The sequence below is a fragment of the Buceros rhinoceros genome, unplaced genomic scaffold, assembly GCF_000710305.1.
Source record: "Buceros rhinoceros silvestris isolate BGI_N320 unplaced genomic scaffold, ASM71030v1 scaffold13408, whole genome shotgun sequence".
Lineage (NCBI taxonomy): Eukaryota > Metazoa > Chordata > Aves > Bucerotiformes > Bucerotidae > Buceros > Buceros rhinoceros.
Window position 1 is genome coordinate 46,261 of NW_010427580.1, and position 20,852 is coordinate 67,112.

The 20,852-nt window shown below is 40.8% G+C and overlaps 1 protein-coding gene across 1 annotated transcript in view; it reads left to right on the plus strand.

Annotated features, from left to right (window-relative positions):
- The first annotated feature begins 8,754 nt into the window (after positions 1–8,754).
- Positions 8,755–20,852, plus strand: part of EBF1 (early B-cell factor 1) — a 102,793-nt gene continuing 90,695 nt past the window's right edge. The window contains exons 1-2 of the mRNA XM_010141960.1: positions 8,755–8,834; positions 16,733–16,850. Of these exons, the coding sequence (XP_010140262.1) occupies positions 8,820–8,834; positions 16,733–16,850 (133 nt within the window). The 5' untranslated portion in view covers positions 8,755–8,819. The remainder of the gene's footprint in view (positions 8,835–16,732; positions 16,851–20,852) is intronic.

A 20,852-nucleotide genomic window follows, 5' to 3' on the forward strand; every position in this document is an offset into this window, starting at 1 on the left:
CTTTTCTTTCTCTTGAGGCTTTCGGTCCTGCACAGATATTTGGTGAAAAATGAGTGCCTTGTCAGTCCAAGCAGACCTCCTGGCTTTTTTTTAACATAAAGCATCTTCCACTTTAAAAAAAAAAAAAATTGAAAACAAAACAGGGCAGGTTCTGAGCCAGGTCTTGGGAGGGAACATAATGTCTAATTCTAACATAACCATTCAAGGACATGTCTGTTGAGATGGGTTTTGAGTAGCACTCCATCTCTATTTGTGCAGAAGCTTTTCTCAGCACTTTAGAGGCTCAGACTCTGGCCAGAAGGTACACACCACACACACACGTCCTTTCTGTCGCCTGACCCTCTGGGTTTCACAGATTCGAGTGATAACACTGGTGCATCAGTGTTATTTAAGGATATTATTGGTTTTTGAGGAATCGTTAATTACTGTGTGTGCAGGCAGATTGCACACGATTTTATGTGCAGATGATTTACATGTCCCTGATCCAGGGAAAGGTGGGAAATGCGTTTCCCACGCGTGAAATATTTACCGTGTGAATCTTTATAACTTTCTCAGTAAGGTGATGAAACAAATATGTCATCAGCACCCTTGGCTCAAGGTGACAAGTTTTAGGGTCCCATGCCTGCTTAGGGAAAAACAGCTTCAGGTGGCTGGATTAACGCTGCTTTCTGACATTCTATGGCTTTGATACTGCTGATGCTCTTTGGTAACCGTGCTAAAGTTACAGTAGTTTACCTTGAGGTAGTGGGCAACGGAATACTGGTATCCTATTACAATAACAGTAATGCTGTTATCTGTCATCACTTACACTGAACAGAGGTTCTTTTAGCGAAAGTATGGCTCTGGGAGGGCTGCTAATTCAATGGCATTGTGTGAACTATGACAGACTGCAGAGCTGGTTTATATTTTTTTCCAGTGACTGAAGTCTAGCATCTTCAGTAAAAAACTAAAAATAGTTAACCCACTTTTTTTATCTTAGTATTTGAGGAGTTAAATGGAGGAAGAGTGAAGGGAAAAGTAGATAAACTGAATCAAATTGATCAATTAATTTTTTAACTAAATAAAGAAGGGTAGATTGGGTTGGTGATGTTACTGTACTCACTTGATAATAAAGCACTCTAATGCTGGAAAGTCTGTCATATTTTCAGCTATAGCACTGGCCCGTCAGCTCATAAATAATAGTCTATGATTTGAAGCATGCAAAGAAAGGCAGGGCTGGGAGGCTTCTGTGCTGTGTGGAAGTTACAACTGGAGCTGTGCACGGGGCGTGGAGTGCAGCGTGCCTCGTCACCCCACTGCTCATCTCACAGTGCTGCTCGAGTCAACAGAATGTAAAGGATGTGTGTGCATTCAGTTAGCTTGCATCTAGCTGTCGTAAACCAGATACACTCTGTATACTCTGCACACAGATGGCATAAACTCCTTCCAGCTTTTTTTTTTTTGTGATAGGAAGGTAGCTGCAGTTCAAACTTAATAAAAATTTTAGATAATGGAGCTGGGCACAAGTAAAGAGTGAAAATCCGAATTTTCTTATATTTTAAGGAAAATATTAAAAAGTCAGACCTGGGGGCAAAATCAAATTACTGAAAACTGTGCACTCAAACTTGCTCCTGGACTACTTTTAATTCTGTTTTGTGATGTTGTTTTTTGGTGGTGGTACCTTTCTTATTAAAAGTCTGGTAGAAGAAACCAAAACACTTTCTCTGGGATTTAAGTCACTCGTGGGAGAAAACACTGAACACACTTTCCCAAACTACTCTAAATTTCTCTGCTGCATTATAACTCAGTATTAGAGAGCTAGAGAAGTCCAGAAGATGCAAGATGAAAAATTGATATGCTGTGCTTCACTGTGCAGAACACACAGACCGGAGGAAAAGTGACTGGGGACGCTTGCTGAAGCGAGCAATGAGTAATTTAAGGCTGTTTTGGGCAGTCCTACCCTCTGATTTGGTGATTATGTGGGTGCCTCCTCAGCTGTTCGCTGTGCTGAGCTGAATATTTAGTGTACTGATATCAGCAAACCCTGGCAATGCTAGCTCCAGGAGTCAGAGCAAGTTCACAAAAATAATGTCGACTATTCTGTTTCTATTATTATGGCATTGCCTGAAGAATCTCAGTCAATAGACTCTGGCTGCTTGAGGCTTATTCTCTGTCTCATGATGCCTCTCTTGGACCTTTTCTGCAGTTCAGGAGGAAGAGATGTATTTTCTAGTAAAATAATTTTACAGGCTTTTAGTTTGGACTTTCTTGGTTTTGTTTTTTTAACCCAGTGAATTGTTTAGCATCCCATAAATGCAAAATACAGGTCTGATTGTGCTTCCACCTTAAATCAGTGAGAACACTAAATCCAGGGAGAGTAGATTTGGGATTTTTGTTTTCTTAATTAGGATGTTTGACAACTCAAGAAGGTTATCTTTAGAAGAGAGTTAGATGGCTATATCTGGTGTTTAATTTCTCTTCTGCAGAATAGATTTCCTGTTGTAAAAATGCCACAAAAGGTAGCTACTGCTGTTTATTGACTAAAGAGCCAAGTAAAATCCAGCTGTGAACATGTGGGTAATAGGAGGTTTTCCCCATGCCTATATTTGATTTCCATGCACAGCCTGGTAAGCATCAGTGTAAGTCTCAATTTTTCTTTTGTGAATAGGATACGTGACATGACCAGTTAGTTGTATGTGAAAAGGTCTGTGAGGGGGGGAAAAAAAAACCCAAACAAAACCAAAAATAAAACATTGCAACAATAGACTTGTGAGGAAATGAGAATCTTCATACCTTAAATGCTGAGGAATTTTTTTCCCCTTCTTTTTCTGCAGTTATTGGTGGAGCTGAGCTAAGCTCCTCTAAGCTCAGATTTTCTATAGTGTAGGAAGTGCCATTATTTTGACAATTTTTCTCTGGCAAAGTGGAATAAAAAAGTGCTGTCTTCAAGTAAAGTTTAAAAATGCTGAAAAATCACAGAAATAATTGTACAAGAAAAAGTAAGGGCTTTATTTCAGCTTAAGTTGATAAAAATTTGGGAATTTTTCGATGTAAAATAGGAGTTTTGATTAGAAGAGTCAATTCGAATGGGGAAAATTAGCTCTGTGCTTCCGAAATTTCTAAAGGGACATTTCTACATTTTGATTATTTACTTTTCCAAATAAAATTGCATTACACAATGCATTTTATCCATATGTTTATTTTAGTGGCAAATTACTAGCTAGATCTAGTTACCAGAAGGTGCGGTGGAAGTTACTGATTGAGAGAGAAGCGTGCGAACAGTGCTTAGAAAACCCTGAAGAAGCAGATTAAATAGTTGAAGTGTGTGCACTGCTGCCTCTTGGTGACCTGTGGGCTCAGCCCTGTATTAGCTTCAGTACTTCTTCATATGTCAAATTTTCACCAGAAGTTACAATTGCATCAGATATTGTTTGAGACAACTCTGTCTGCAGTATCGCCTGGCCAGCATCCTCTTGCTGGGAGGACAACCAAAGAAAGGAGCTAGGCTGGCAGCAGAGCTGCTCCTGCGAGGTACTGAAGGATGTAAAACATTTGTGTCGATCAGTGCTGCTTATGTATTTAAATTTATGCACATATTTAGTACTCTGCTGAGTTGGTACATCATACCAAATGGGCATGCAATCCTTTTATCTGATGGACGGTTGCTAATTATTGCGCTGGCCTGCGTGTTTTGGTTTTACTAATTTTGTAAACCCACATATACTTACTGCTGTGTTTCATCCAGGAGTCTGAAGTTGCCCTGTTCCCTCAAATACGTTTATACCTCAGAAAAAGTACATTTTGTCAATTTTGTTTGCCCTAGCCAGGTTTAAGTTGTATAACCAGCGCTCACTTTGTGGATGGCCACTGGTCTGGCTGACCTTGGCAGCATGACAGCTGTCGTATTTTCACATGGATGAACTTTTCTTGAACAACTTCTCCAATGTACCGGGAACAAACAAGCTTTTCTTCAGCATTAGAAATGCAGCAGGTCTTCTTTCCAACTTTTTTTTTTTCCTCCCACAGGCATATTTATTGTGGCAATGGCAAGAAAATCCTACTGCTAAGCCTTCGTGTTTGAGTTCCTTTAAATTTCCTTTGGTGGGGTGGGGGGGAGGGGAGTGATAGAAGAGCCAACCTAGATCATATCAGAGCTTGCTTTCTTTAACTCTTTGTTTATTTTTAATAAACATGAGGTTTAATTTGTACTGGCAAGAAAAGTAGGAGGGTAAAATCCTTCTACATCTTTATTGCTAGTATTTCCATGCCTGCTGTGTATTTATTTAATTTAAATCGTTGTTGTAGTTAGCAGTGACAGGGAGTGGGATGCTGCTTGGGAGGGTATTGCACAAACCCAATTGCAGTGTGATGGACAGGATGGCCAGTGATGAAAGGCAGTGAGTATTTTATACTAGTGCAGTGACCTCCAGCTGGTAGTGTTTGTTAGATCCTTCAGCTGAACGATGGGAATCAGAGGATGGAAGGAGCAGGAGCAAGGAGGGAGCCGGTGTCAGGAATCAGTAGCAGCATGGGAAGGCAGCGGGGGCATCCAGATTGCTGAGACTGGGTTAGGAGAAGAGTCCCTCCCTAGCAGGGAGTAGAGGGTAATGGAGAGAGCACAGTCCTGCCGACACCAAAATCTTTTTAGGAATGCAGCAGTTTCATTAGGAAAAAAAAAAAAAATCACCATCTCCAAAAAGGAATTTTCTATTGAGTTGTGAGAAAAAGATGAAATACTCCTAGAAGAGCCAATAACCTGTTGTTTAGAGCTTCAGCCTGGCAAACAGAAGTTCATGTTAATTTGGGGGCTGATTCAGATTGGAAGTTTGTGTTTAACTGGAGTTTATATTTCAACGTTGCTCCTTGCAGTTCCTTAGAGATCCATAGTAGTACAGTGCCATGGCGGGAATTAACTGCTCAGTAACTTTGCTCCTTGAGTATTTTTTGCAGCCTACACTGAACTCCATCTAAGCACACCTAAATGTAATCTAAAATTAACTGGTTTTTTTCCAAAACTGCACTCCCGTAGCCTCCAGCCATGTCTCTGGGGGATAAGGGGGGGGAACACGGAGTCCTTTGGTTTAGTAGCAATATAAATCAGTTAATGCAAGTGCTTTGTAAAAGTTTGCATGTTTCTGGACCTGAGCTGACTTGTGTGGAGCTGGCTTACGTTTCTGTGCTCCATATGCAGAAATGCTCTTCACACCAGGGATGATGTTAGTCAGGGAGTCAGAAAATATGTTTTCTTTGATTTCATGGAAAAAATAAACGTTCAGTGGTAGCAGTAAGTATAAGTGATGACTGAGTCTTGTATGGCAGAAGAGCTGGTGTTCAGCCATCACGTAACTCTCTTTGGAGAGAGAGTTAAAGCTGAAGATTTTATTGATGCTCCTGTGTTTTGGACACTATTTTTTTTTTTTTCCATCTTGGGAATGAATTTCAGACCCCAGTGGTTAGTATTAATGCTGTATATCCTCTGTGGTTAGTATTAATGCTATATAACCCTGCCAAATGCAAAGTTAGAACTGAAAAAAATAACCCACTGTGAAGAAGTTAGATGCAAACAAATGGGGGTGGAGGTTTATGCTTACAAAGAGCTCAGCTCTGCTGGCACTTGTCCTGGACCGTCCTGTCAATCTAAATCTGAAATATTTGTGGAGTGAAGTGTTGCTAATGAGCAAGGCTGGCAGGATTGGACTGGAGGTGAAGAAGGCACCTGAACAAGCAGTTTAAAGCAGGAACGGACAGGCCGGGCTGAACCCCGTGAATCAAACTGCTCTACTCTGCCCTTGTCTACATCTTTTCGTATCCGCCGTCCTGACGAAGCGGGGGGAGACCGTCAGCTGTGCCAGCTCGGGAGCCGCTTGGCTCTTGCCTAGATGAGTGTGGGATGCTTTCACGTAGCCAGGGGGACTCCAGCTCTGGTGTGTTCCAAAACAAAGTGCAGCCTATAGTTTGTTTTGTCTTTCAGTGGAATAAAAATACGGCACTTGGCAGAATGTGTTCTGTAAACTGGTGACTTTTTACTTAAAATGCAGTGAGAGAACTTGGCTGTGTAAGCTTGGGGTCTTGAAAGTGCCTCTGAAAATACAGTTATGTTTTTAAGTTATTTTTTTTTTCTGGAGTTGATTTAATTCAAAGGAAGTTTTATTTGCTTGCCTGCCTGAGGTTTCTTGGTAGGTTTACATAGATGAGCTTAATTTCTTCTGCAGTCTATTTTGGTGAAACTTTGAAACTTGCATAGAATTTGGGGGAGATAGCGCAGTGCAAATGGAGTTAGACTTCAAAACTTTGGGTTAGAATTTGCAGACCCCCAAAACCAAAAGATTTTGCAGACCACTAAAGACCCTTCTATTTCACGGAGATTTTCCAAGTCTTTGAGCTGACAGGAGCTCAGACTTTGGGGGGGAAGGGGAGGCCCAGTGTTTCTTCAGAGAGCTTCACAAAGATCTGTCCATCTCTTTGGAGGCCCTTGAATCAGTCTGCCAACCCCCAGCACTCATGTGTGCTGTGCAAAGCCAGACCAGGAAGGTGCTTCCCGTGTTTGCATGTCTGATGCTGCCTTTCAGTACAGATATTTTTAACTATTCCATGTCCCACCTCCCCTTGGGGCTGAGGTGCTGCTCCAGCGCTGTGGCAGACCGGACAGGCAGCTGCTGGGCTTGGCACTTGGTGAAGCTGCCAAAAAGCCACCAGCAAACCTGGGGCAGAGCCGACTTCTCTCCGAAGAGTAAGTCACTTAGAGCTTTTGCCACATAAGGGCCTGTTTGAGGCTGTAGGCACCAGCTGACAGGGATGTCTTTGCCTCCCAACAGATGGCCAGGCTTTTTATTTCAGCAAGCAATCTCGCATGGAGGGGTGGTCTCTGGATCCTGCCAGCATTTCGCATGACAGGGCCAGCTTAGGGCAAGAGAGATCTGATGTCCGTGCCCTTCATAGCTCATGAACTAAATGACGAGCTGTTGACAGGAAAGCCATCATCTGAAGTGTAAGATCCTGAACTCTCCTTGCTTTTCATTTTTCTTTGGCGGAATTAATGCCCTATTTGCTTGTCTCTCAAAATCCATTCTGGCACGAGTACAAACCCTCGCCTGGTGGTAAGCAGTTGTCTGGATTCGAGATGCCAAGATTTGTGCTGACAGCTCCTTCTACACAATCTGAGTCAGGCTGTCACAGCTGGCCATTACAGGCTTAAAAAGACACACACATGTACAACAAATAGCACCAACTTTCTGTTATTGAATATTAGAACCTGCTTGATGAGAAAACATACTGGCTTACACTTCTCTTTATTTTAGTGTAAACAAACACAGTGTCTCCAAACCCCTGTTCAAGTGTGGCAGCTGTTTATTTTATGTTGATTGCTTGCTCTTACTTAGGAGTACAGGTCTAGAAGGGACTTCCTGGGTCAGGAGATCCACTCCCTGATAATCCCAAGCATCACATTTCATGATCTTCCTCATTACCTTACATTTCTTTAATGAAAACAATGCCTTGTAGTTTTAGCTTGTCATTGCAGCCATTTGCCTAGTATGGTTCTCTTGGCGTGGAGGAACAAACATCAAAACTTTCCATGTTGAGGAGCAGCATCAATGAGAGAAAAGAATGCTGCTCATCAAAAAGGGATTTTCTGAAGCTGTTTACCCTGCAGTTTTACCTTTCTTGTTGGCAGTGAGTGCAAATTCTGTTGACCCAGCATTCAGTTTGGGTGCTAAAAGATGGATGCTAGCAGAAGGTAACTTTCTGATTTAAAATAAAACAGGATCAAACAATTCCCTGCCCCGTTTTTGTGTATGGAAACAGGTCACGTTATCTTCTGCTTAGTCAGCTGATGGTTATTGCAAGTGTAATTCTGCTCTGACTGGTTGTGCTAGGTTTTAAACTTGCTGTAGGATTAAATTTTGCACAGCTGATCTTTAGTAGACCTTAGTCTGTAGTTTATTTTGGACAAAAGCTTGATAAACTTTGGCTCTCATGGAGGAAGCCTGGAATCTGAGACCTGCTATTATTCATTGACTTGTCTTTCTGAGTTTACAGCCCACCGGTGCATAACACTGAAGGAAATATTTTCAGTGAAATGTTTGCTTTTTTTCTTTGGCTTTGTAAAATGCAATGTCTTTTCTTAGAGATATATGTCAGGGTCATACAGCTACTTCAGTGAACTGTGTATGGTCAGGAAATAGACTGCACTGAAAATATTTAATTTTTCCGTAAAGTTGGTCTTTTAACCAAGACTTCTCCCCTTCTCCTCTCAGAGTTTTGGTTTCCCTCTAACCACCCGTTGAGGATTGATTTTATGCACAAACTGGGTTTAATTGTGGAAGGGAGATTTCAACTGTATGGAGCGTTTTTAGCATTTTGTTATTAAATAAAAATTTGCACATGATAGCGAACTTGTAAATCAAACCCCCATTTATACATAAGGGTATTTTCTTGGCTGGCATTTCTCTGTCCTCTTCTTTGCTGTGCTAAAGTGTGCGCCGCTGTGGATGGCACAGTGAGCTTGGCCATTTAGCATAAGAGGGCCTGACTCTGCAAACTTCAACGCCTCTGACGCAACAGATCTGTTACTTTAATGTTGAAATGTTTAGGACATACACGTCTTGCTGGATTGGGGCCTGCGCAAGTTCCGCTCCCTCTATAGATGGTCAGTGGGATGATTTGTCTGAAAACTTGTGTAAATAAGGCTTTGTTGGGCCAAATGTGCAGGTGTTACATAGTACTACTGCGCAGTGTTTATAAGATGGTAATATCAGTTTCTCTTTCTCCACAGGTTCTTCTTGAAATTTTTCCTCAAATGTAACCAAAATTGCCTAAAGAATGCAGGAAACCCTCGAGACATGCGTCGATTCCAGGTCAGTCGGACAAGCTTCCTCCTTTAAAAATCAGCAGCTGTTAGGGGCAGAAGTACTTTGACCCAAACTAACCTAATAATTTGCTGGAAGATGCTAAAAACGTAAGGTCACAGAATATTGCCTGAGGACTTCTTGTCACAGCAGAATTGGCAGGAAGTAGTTGGGTTTTCTTGCACTGGACGAGAGAACTCTTGAAGATAATAATGTCATCTCCACAGGAAGTGAAAGCATGAAAAGGAAAAACCTAAATGACCTCACTGTTGTTTTAGGTTAGGGGTCTACCCTGCTCAGAGATAGTCCTTTCTGCTGGGGGAACTCTTGCCTTCATGTAAACACTAAATGAACACCACATTTGTTGGAAGGAGTAGAGGAGGTTATAAGAACAATTAAAAAAATCAGGCTTGTGACTGCACTTCAGCAGTTATTCTTCAGCAGTGCTAAATGTGCATCAGTGGGATGATGGTCCATCCCTGTAGTCAGCATTAGGAAAAAACCCCACTGTTTGCATCTTTCTTGGGATGTTTCGGGCTGGTATTTCCCTGCTGTTGCACCATGTGGCAGTGGGGCTTAGGAGCTATAGTATCTACACAGCTTTAGATGGCCAAGGACATTTTTTTACGCTATGCCTATGTCCATGACTAGTTTTGGGATCAAGTACAGCACTGTCTCTTGGGAAGATCTCTTCACTTGCTTCCCCCAGTGCTGGCAGCAGAGCGATATGATGGCAGTGCTGAGAAACAGTTGCTTCAACCTCTTCTTTATTGAAGGCATGTTCCTTTGTGCTAAAAATGCTTTACCCGAGCATGGGGTGTGGAGCCAAAGGACCTCCCTTTTTGATGGAGGAGTGTGTATGGCCCAGAGAGAAAACAGGATAGAATCTGTCAGTGGGGAGTTGCCTCAGAGATCTGGGAAAGAAATAGGGGATTTGACCCATAGACTAGATGGGACTCTGGAGGAAGACCACTCCAAAACACAGTTGCTTTCTACAACAGCTCAGGACCTTGTTTGATTCTTGTCCAGCATTGTCGCACTTAAATAGAAGTGCTAAATGCTATGTAAATAAGAATATTATTTGTATGTAGGATATATCTCTTTTGTTGAACTGCTCAATTGCAGGCACGCTGGAAGGCAGAAGGGCTTTTTTGCCCCTCTGAACATTGAAGTGCAGAAGTGAGGACACATGGCCACAGGGATTAAATTAACCAGTATAAGAGCTAACATTACTATGGCAGAGACCTCACCTTCTCACCCCACACTCCTCCCTCCATCACACTTCTGCCATGATCTGAGAGGGCATTATCACTGAAGGAGAAAGTGGAAAAAGAATTCCTACCAGCACAGCGATTTAGGCCAAGCAGTCACCCCTGGGGCCTGTCAGAGCTTGCTTCACAACGTGTACACTCTGCTGGGTTTGTGCTCTTCCAGGCTCGAGGCTGATTTTCATATGGTAATGCTTTTGCGTGTTCTCTCAGAACAGCAATCAGGAGCCTGTGTCGGCGAGTAGGTAGGACATAGGAAAGGTTGTTGATCTCTTGACTTGTAAAGACATTCTGTCATACAAACCCAGCTTCACAGCAGTTGAGCTTTCCGTGTGTAAACAGAGACTGCTTAATTACACAGGTCATGTCAATTAGTGTGACCTTAGCGTTTTCAAGAAATTAATCACTTTCAGCCAAGTGAACCACTCATACTATAATACAGGGTGGTATTGAAGCTTGCAGCGTTCTGTTAAGTGCCCAGGCTTATTGTTCTACAATAGCTGCTTTTGTTTCTTTCCTTTTCTTCCTTTTTTTTTTTTTTAATTTTGAACTTGTTGCTCTTTTGGCAATAGACTTCTTAAATAAAACAGACAGGCTCTCCAGAGTGCAGGTTTCATTTATCATTTCTTAGGGTGGAAAGGTCCAAGCATATAAATAGTATCTCAATGATATGATGCACCTAGATGTTTGTGTAGGAACCAAATGAAATCTGGGCTCCTGTGATATCAGTGGAGGGTTTGGTGTCAGCTGCCTTTGAAATATTGCCAGTGACTTACAGGGTCTCTAAAAGTTCTGTCAAAGTTCTGGTTAAAAACCATGAGAGTAAGGTATTTCCAGATACTTTTTAAATAGCAGCATGCTCTTTTACACACAAAAAAATGGAGACTTCCCCTTCCTTTTACTTTGTTCTCCCATATTTGCTGGACTGTTAAGCTGGCCTGAAATTTGTCCATTGTTTTGCTGTTCTGTCCATTCATCAGTCCACCAAAGTTGCTAGGCGCTATTTAGAACACAGATTATGATTTTGGTGAGAGAAGCAGTGAAGGGCCAGGGACACGAGTCTTGCACTAAGGACTGGCTCTGTGGTAGATTTCCTTTCTTAGTATTTTGTGGGTTTTGGTTGTGGGGTTTATTGTTGTTTTTTTTTTTCTTTTTTCCTGCAGCAGGGAATTGTCTGGTTATCATATGGTGTAAGACCGGTTAAGAAAGTGCAGGGAAGAGGCAGAGTACGTGTTGATTTGTATGACCTATGTGTGAGACTTCATTCATACTCACATATGGAGATTAATTAGGAAGTTTTATCCCAAACTTTGCATGCAAATGTAGTAGTGTGATAAGACTAACGTAAAAGCAGTTATGGGCCTGGAAGGAAATATATTTCTCTGCATATCTGAGATGTCCAGGCATGTGATAACTGGAGCAGTGCTGCGTGCCAGCAAAAGTGTGTGCTGGAGCAGTGCTGGCCCTGGCTGTGTTAGTTGTGTCTCTATTAGCAGGAGGAGGCAGTCAGAGAGAAGTCAAATACTCTGCAGGGACTCAGCTGAGCTGAGTGTTCAGCTATGCTACAGACTCCATGCTTGTCCTTGAGAAAATAATTTAATCTGTATTATGAACCCAATTGTGCAAATCATTTGGTAATACCAGGTGTTGTCACCTTTGTCCAAACTTGTCTTTTTAATCCAGAAACCCCATGAAACCGTTGCTCAGTCTGGTTTTGCATTCTTCATCACGATAAGTCATTGGTCGTCGTGGGATGGGCTGTAGTGCCCCAATTAGTGGTATTAATAATAATAATGAGTAGATGGTATAATGGGTGAACTTTGCCCAGCTTTTGTTTTTCAGCACTAAAAACTCATTCATACAATCTAAACAGTTTTGTGTGTTATTGTAATTAATGAAACCCAGGTGCTCTAGTTATCTTGTTGTTCTTGTTTTAGCACAACTACTTGCAAACTGACATATGTCAAGTTTTAATTTAGATGAAACTTTTCAGACTGAATCACTACATAAAATCACAAACATTCAGTTATTATGAAAACCTTGAAAGTCACTTGGAAATTGCCATGCTGTTTGATTAAGTTACCACAACCTCTTCCTCAGCCTAGGCTGCTAGTTTGCCTCCATGGGATGCTGCCACTCATGTTTGAATTGAAACCACTTGTGTCTTATTGCAAATTTGCATAAGAGACAGAGATGATGCTTCATGAATCCCAGATAATGGAATTTGGACATGCAAGGCTCCATCCCCAGAGAAGGAAAAGGAAAAAAAGAAAAAAAAAAAAGGCTAAAAAATAACAATGAGAGCTGTGGCCCAAATCAACAAGGTAATTAAGTGCCCAGCCTGTCCTTGAGCACATGAGCATAATTACTGACTGTATTGTACTTATGTGCTTGAAGTTCAGCATCTTTTTAAGCGTCTTGTTAAATCAAGAGTGATTTTTAGTTACTAGAATAAAGAAGTCAACACATTGTGGGAAAGAGGTCACCAAGTGGTGATGAAAATAAAGACATTGCTCAAGCCATTTCTGCATAGATTCAGAAGAGCAGCAAACACGGCAATTACAGGTTTAACACTAATGACACACTTCAAACCTGGAAGTCATCTTAATCAGATTTTTTCTGCCTTTGCCACTGAATTTTGGGGACAAAAATATCAGATCCTTCACCATACATCAGAGAAAATTGAAAGCACAAGGAACATGCTATGTCTTAATCAGTTAGCAAAGCTTAATGGGCTGTGGTTAAAAATGAGGAGTCATGCAATGCTTAATTTTGATATATTAGGTGAGGTACTATAAGAAATAAGCAGGCCAAGTGCTAAACGTGGATAAATAGCTTGATCTCCAGGCTCCTGGTCTCTGAATTCTCTTTTTTTTTTTTTAACTAAGCTCCTAAGTATTCACAAACTGAACTATTTAATGGCAGGCAGAATAATTCACAGGACTGAGATACGTTAATGCACTTGATAGTGCCGAGTTCATTGAAGAAGATTGTAAACCAGTGCGTTTCTTTCATACCTCTGTCTCCCCTGGTGTTGATACAGGATTTAAATTCAAAATCTATGCAGGGCTGAAGCTAAAGCTCAAAATCATTTTCCATGTTTGCCTGTCTCAAATTAAAACTGTGTTTTGTTGACAAAATTTGTAAAGGTTTGAGATTTGGCAGGCCTGGTTGTCCCTGTGCTTACATTAATGTGTCAGCACCTCATTAATCATTTATTAAACTGTAGTGAGCCTTTCCCTCTTGCCATGGTCTCTGTTTTAGGATGCCTCAGTGCCCATTCCACACAGACTTTGGCTCTCCCCTCCCCTCCCCCTAATTTTATGATTTCTCCACAAATTAGTTTTAGCATGTGCTTTAACTTAAACATATCCCAGTCGTTTCAAAATTAAAATGAGGAGAGTGTTGTATTTTTTTAGATTAAAAAATATGAGTAGAACTTGTAAGTATGTAAGTGCTCTGTAGCGATTCAAGTCTGTAACTGTGGCACACAATATTCAAGGTGTATTTTTTCTCTGTTAGTAATTAGGGGCATCAATATTTTGTTAGTGCAGTGTGTGTTCAGGATTCCTGAATTAATGACATTTTGCACTTAAAGACTTGAGCGGTAAGCGTGTGCTTACGAGTGCACTATGAATAATAATTTTTTTTCAGACAGATACATAAGAGTAACCACTGTTATTTCTGCATTTCCTGATTCTGGAAACAGTTTCTCATGTGGATTCCTTTTATAGTTTCTTCTGCTAACGACACTGAAGCACCACACCAATGTGGTCTCTTTGTAGTAAATTAATCTCTCTGTTCAGGAGGTAGGTAGGAAGGCACTGTTAAGTGATTCAAAATATGTTGCATCAACAGTTTCAGAAACCTGAGAGGGGAAAATTAAATGTAGATTTACTCACATAAAACTGACCTCACTAGCATTGTTTCCTCAAGTTCTGCCCTAGAAAGGTGCATGTATAATGGCAGCTACTTATATACACGATTTTCTCAGATTTGAGATCTACCTTTCTGTTATTACTCTTGGGCCATTATTTTTCTGAAATTCTGTTTCTAGAAACATTCAAAAGTTTTTGTATCAGCACAGGATTGAGCCTTTTCAGTTGGAAATCTGGGTTGTACCTATATGGTTCTGGGATTGGGGAAGGTATTTTATGTTGTAGCCCTTATTATTAGTTGTAATAGTGTTAATTTTCATATGCATCTAAGCAGACCTATAGAAGATGATAGGGGACTGCCATAAATCGTGGAGCTGTGACAGGCAATGCCAGCTAAGGATTGGGCTCAAAAACCCAGTTGCAAAGAACTTACAGTAGTTGCAAGTGCACAAATAAGACTGCAAACCCTGAGCCACTTACTATAAGATCATATTTTATTGAAAATATCATAAACTTTATTCTATCCCTCAGGAATGCAATGGATAAATTACTTTTGAAATCCCTTTTGGAATTTTATATATAGAGCTTGGGTTTTTTTTCCCCTTAGTTTGATTTCAGAAAAACTTACCTATAGCGTCTGGTGCTTTCTTTTTCCCAAATTTCCATCCGTAAGAGCTCTTGAATCATTTATTCTGTATTTTAATATCTTTCACTTAAAACACGCACAAAAATCTATTGCCTGGAATGCCATTCTGAGGGATGGTTTTAGGGTCGTTTAAATGTAAATATTCTCTTTTGTATTCCTCTTTTTAAAGACAAAGACTTCAGGATTAGCTACTGGCAGTTTAGCAACTTTGCTTACTTTATATTTTTGAGCGTTTTAATCAGCGGTCAGAAATAGGTGGAAAATTTTTTTTTTTAGATTCAATTCAAGTGGCAAAATTGAATTGTTGTAAGCGATCCTTTAAGTGTCCCCATTTGACCAACTCTGAGAGGCAGCAGCTTCCTGAGAGAGTTGCAGCAGTGTTTGCCAATCCTTGTAAAGCATTTCACCTCTTCAGAGGCTAAAGCCTCTCAAAACCAAGAACAATTAAAGCGAGAGCCTTTCAGAGAGACTGGGGAATTCAGCAAAATAAATCAGAAATCCTCTGCCGTGGCTCTGGAGGCTTGCCTCATTATAAGAGCAGATCTATTAGCCCCCTTGCCATTGTCTTTCATTTCTCAAGTGAGGTGATTCTAATTAAATTAATCTGCATGTCAATCTATCGGTGATCAATCAAAAGGGCTGAGGTCCCCCTTTGCGGCAGTGTGCTTGCGGCTGACAGAGGCTGATAATGGAGGAAGAAATAAACTGTCGAGCAAAGTTAATTAGTCAACATAATAGGTGGATTAAACAGGAGCGGCTGATTGCTGTTTCACATGTCGAAGCATGAGGTGGGAGCTGAAACTGCAATTAACAGACAATTATTATATTTGGTTGTAAGAGGTCGCATGAATAAACATATCTCTGTGGGTTTCAGTTTTTAATCCCTTTCCCTGTTTAATGTAAGGAGAAGTGTAGGTCATTTCTTCTTATTGTTTTAGTCAAAGTTCTTGAAGGCAACGCGTGCTTCTGGCAAACCAGCAGCCAGCTGAAAGCCAGATCTTTGGCTGGGGTAAAACACTGGGAATGCCATACTTTGTTGGGAAGAGACTGTGGAAACGAGTAGCTGAGTGAAAGCCAGGGAGGCTATGTGGTCTCTTGGTCTGAGTGGGGTGCAGGAGGCCTGATGTGATGAGCCAGGGTTGATGAGCTCTGCCAGGGACTGGCTCTATGTATCGCCCCTTTACCCCCCACAATAGTTTATGGCTCAGGTGCCCTTAGTCTGAACAGGGATTTTCTATAGGATGGTGCCTGCTGAGCCTTAAGGTTGAGAGGTCCCTCTGGACACCTCTGAGCAGTTGGGTCTTCTACTCTGCACCCAACACTGACCTATTTGCCCCTGCTGGGTTGGCTCCTCTCCCACCCTGGGATGCTCTGGGAAGCAGAATTGTTGGATCCTGCCTCCAAGGCAGTGATTCTCTGTGTCCCTCCCCTCACCTCAAACCAAATCCCATATACTGAGAAATACAAATAATTTTAACGCTGGATGAATAGGGTTGTGTTCTCCAGATCAAGACCCCACTGTCAAGCATGCATGTGTACACAAACAGACCTATACCTGCTCCCTAAGATAGAGCTCAGGAGAACTTTACGCAAGTCGAATAACCTGTAGCGACTGTATTGAGGTTAGAGCAGTAGAGAAGGGTCGGGGGGAGGTATGCAACAACTCTCATTACAACTGCACAAAATACAGTTTTGTTTTCTTTTATTTGGAATCAATTCTCATTTGCAACATCAACAGCCATATCTGCTCCAGCATGGAAACTGAAGGATAGTTTAGGGTGAAACACAGCTGCCCTTGTACGTAGGGGAAAAAATACTTAATAAAGATCCTCTTGTTAAAATGATGGTTAACAGTGTGCCGTCTGCCATGCAGCTACAAACTCTGCAATTTGACTTAAAAATGCATCAAAAGCTTTCGATGCCAAAGACCCGCTCATCAATAGCGTCTCTTGTTAGATTTGTACAGCATAAGCACCAGTTATTATGCGAAATAGCTATGCAATTTTCTACAGCTCCCAGCTGTTATTTATTTAACTGAGTTTATTACACTCCGTGCTTCTTAAAAACCATACATATATATCCAACTTTTCCTCCGTTTTGCTCTTGTGCTTGCAGGTTGTGGTGTCTACAACAGTCAATGTTGATGGCCATGTGTTGGCAGTGTCGGACAATATGTTTGTACACAACAATTCCAAGCACGGGCGGAGAGCTCGAAGACTCGATCCCTCGGAAGGTACGCCTTCTTATCTGGAACATGGTAGGCATATAATTTTCATTGGTTGGCGTTGCTACTTTAAATGTCGATTTATTTGGTTTGTGTCTCTGGCTATTGGTTTCAAATTGTCCAGTGACATTTTAGACCTTTGGGACAGAATATTTTAAACAGACTGGCCTCCAGACCAAAGGGTGAATTTTTCAAGTAGGTCAGCTCTAAATGTAGTGAAATGACACACCAGTAAGCAAACATGGGTGCAGAGTCTGTGCTGTGTGTGAGTGAAGTGTGGCGATTGGGGGCTTTTTGGTGGCATCTATTCCACACCTAAAATTGGAGTCTGTTGTTTTCCAAATTGCCTTGATTTTTGACTGTGCTGCATATTTTCTGAGCAGCACCCGGATTTTTGATTGGATTTTTTTCTATCTATGGCACGCTGAGCTCTCTAGGAGATCCAGCTGTTCCTTTGAATTGCCCTAAATGAAAGCAGAGCCCTTTTGGAAATCCATCTGCTTACTCAAGCCATGGATGAATGTTCTCTTGTGGCTCCAGCTGTGCCAGCTGAGGAAGTTGCTCTTCCCTGCATGCCACAGCTGCTTGTCTCTCCTCCCTGCTGCAGGCTACTCACCACCATGGATATGCCAGCTAAGATGGTTGTCTGATTGCTCCCTTATCTCCTTCAGTTCTTTGAGTTTAAACTGTTTAAGTAACAACTCTTTGCCAATCTAGTTTATTTTTCAGAAATGATTGAAGGAGAGATGGTGCAAGGCAATTTGTATGGCGTTTCTGAAAGGACAGTAGACTGCAGCAAGGGTGGGATGGGGGCGTGTGTCTGGAAGCAGCCTAGGGGACAGTAATCTTTTCCGTAAGATCAGCTGCTCCTGGAAGAGAACATCTGCTGGTGACTGTAGGTGCTTAAAATGGGAGTTGTTGAGTGCAAATGTGCTTTGAAAAATCTGGATTTAATTAATGTTTTGTTTTGCTCTTTGTCCTCAAAGTTGATGACTACTACTGAAAAACAAAACAAAAGGGCATTTCACTCCCCTCTCCCTGTTCTAGCTTGGTAGAATAGCTCTTTTTCTTCAAAGCTGTTTGTAATCCTAAATTCAATAGGTGCTTGCGCTAAGAGATGTGTAACCTCAGCTTCCATTGAACTAGTTGAGTGTAGAAGACACTAGTCCTTTATGCTGGTTTTTTTTTTCACAAATATTTGCCAAGGATCTGATGAATAATTAAACAGATTTTCCCAAAGATTTTGAAGAAACTGGATAAAATTTTCTCTGGGAAAGCAGATGCCACTCAAAATGTTAACTAGAGAAGTTAAAAGAAGTTATTAATAATGAGACATGGGCAAATGTGTGGGTTTCTGCTACTCAGTGGATTCCTGTGGAAAAAGCTTTTTATTCTGTTTATGCTTTCAGGCATCAGTCCTGCAAGCACTTATGCATGTATTTAAGATTATCCACACATACGGTCCTGTTGGGATCAATGAGGCTTCTTGTGTTAGTAAAGTCGAGGGTATTGATAAGTGTTTGCAGAATCGGGTCTGTAGTTCACACTTACTAACCTAAAATTCTTAGCTCAGCAGCGTTTCTCATTATATAAACATAACTTACATCTGTATTTATTTAGCTGTAACTTTTTACGTAGGCTATGAGCCATTTTCAGCCATAATTCATGTTATAGAAATTTTTTTCATCCTGCCAACAACCTAATTTAATAAACAAAACACTGTCATAATTTTTGCAAGTACAAACTCCATCTTTATTAATTAGCAGAAGGCAGAATGTTACAAAAGGAAACTTCTCTCTGTTCAACTTTTGTAATCTTTCCATTAAGTCTAGTCTTTCAGAAAAACACTCCTGTTCTTCACTTCTGTTCCTCCTAAAGTAGATGCCTTGTTGGTTTTTTTTTTTTTTCCTTTCTCTTTCCCATTGCAATCTTCAGTGCCTTCTTCTGGTCAAGGCAATTCTTACTTCTCATACATCAATGTTCTTATTCCCGTGCATGGTGTAATAGCATCTCATTTTACCACAGCTATCATTCCCACTCCTACTACCTGAGGGATTCTGTTAGCAAAAAGAAGCAAAAGATAACACTATAATTCCATAGCTACACAAACCCTTGTTACTGTGCTAACACTAAGTCAACATCTGCAAAGTATCTCCATCTGTACGTTTTGTGGGAAAGGTGATTGTTTTAATCTACTTTCTCAGGCACCTCTCAAGTAACCTCATAAAACAATCACTAGTAAATTCTTACTTTTGCATAGCATCTTCCACACTACAAAACTGCATATCCCAAAGGCTTGGTGGAGCCTGTCTTTCTAACTGAAATCCTTCAATCCTATTCTCCAGGAATTCTGTGCATTTTTGAGTCCAAGAGGCAGGGGAAAAAAAAAGAAAAATCTATTAACTGTTTTAAATGTTATTAGAGGTCTAAAACACTTAATTGAATGGAAAATAAAAATTGAAGTCTCAACTGGGCTTAATGCTATCGAATTTTGGGCAACCACCATAACCCTTAGACCCGTTGGAACAGATGATGTCCAGTTTCCTACACTGAAATTAAATTTTCCTTTTAGTTTGACTCCTCAAGTATATTATTTTTCTTCAGTTTTTGGAACTGATATCTTGGACATCATCTTCAAGTGTAAGTAGCAGAGGCAGCTTGTTTGCTGTTCCTCTTTCCAGCTTTTCTGCTGCCCTCAGGGGGAGGACAGATTGACCTGAACAGCGTCTAAACGGTGAAATGGGAAGCTAATGTAGTCATGCTAGTTTGTGTCTGGTTTATTGCTCTGATGAGAAACTTCTGATCATAAATTTTTAAAAGCTGGGATCTAACTATAATATGCCCTTGACCAAAACTATTCCTTTGTACTTTTCTAGATGCTTAACTTCTAACACAGCTACCTGATCACAAGAGAGATGAATGTGTGAGGACTGGGGAAAGCGGACAGGGGTTGTAGCAAGAAGATGCTGATTAACTAGTTTAGTTAGACAATATCCGGGTTATTTTTCCTTACAAAGTTGCGTTGGGACATGCTGCTCTTAACCATGGAGTTGCAGTTTATATGACACCTAAACCAGCCTTTGGGTGCCAGAAAGCTGGAAAGAAAGCTTTACCTCCTGAGCCACTCGGGAGCCAGGCGTCTCCACGTTCAGGTTTACCGTCTCATTAGCAGGTAGCCTGGATTTTTTGGGGGACATCCAACACATCTCTATTTATAGCTTGTTTGTCAGACAGTAAACACAAAATGAAAGTAAAATGAAAGTTCCTTTTCGTAGCTCGTCTCTCTGAATATAACTAGGAACCTAGATCATGGTTTCATATCTACACACCGTCCTCCTTGAAACCAACGGGTTAACAAGTTTGTATTTCGAATAAATATATCTATCTTTCAAAAGTAACAGCTGGTAGAGGCTAATTATTTCATACATCTCTTGTGTGGTATAAATAGGGTAAGCCACAGTAATCTGTGGTTTTCAATAATTATCACTTTTTCATTCACAAATAGTTGGATCCTCACTTGTTTTATATTTACGGTAAACCAGAAAGCTGGTGTGGTTGACCTTTATAAATTGTACATATATAGTAAGATGTATAGTGAAAAGCCAAGAGGCCCCAACCAGTGGAATATATTCCAGCTTGTAGTTCATCCCAGGGTGTCAATTTTAAGAGCAAAATCTTTCCAATGCAATTTAAGTGACTAGCTTATGGAAGGGGGAAATCCTGACAGGGTTTGCAACAACCCTTTTCAAGTTTACCAGCATGAAGTCCACCACTGCAGATGTCTGCTAAGTTTCCAGTTAAAACTCTCATATTGCTTCAAAATAAAAATTCTTTTTTTCCCCCTCAAATCTTTGAATGTCTTTACAAGAATGTAAAGCCAATTGCAGCATCAGTTTCTCCATTATTTTTCCTCACTGGCAGAATGCAATGCCCTCGAAAAATGATAGTCCCCGAGACCCTGTCAGTTTGCATGCTCTAACACTTTATTATCTAATGATCTAATATGCAACA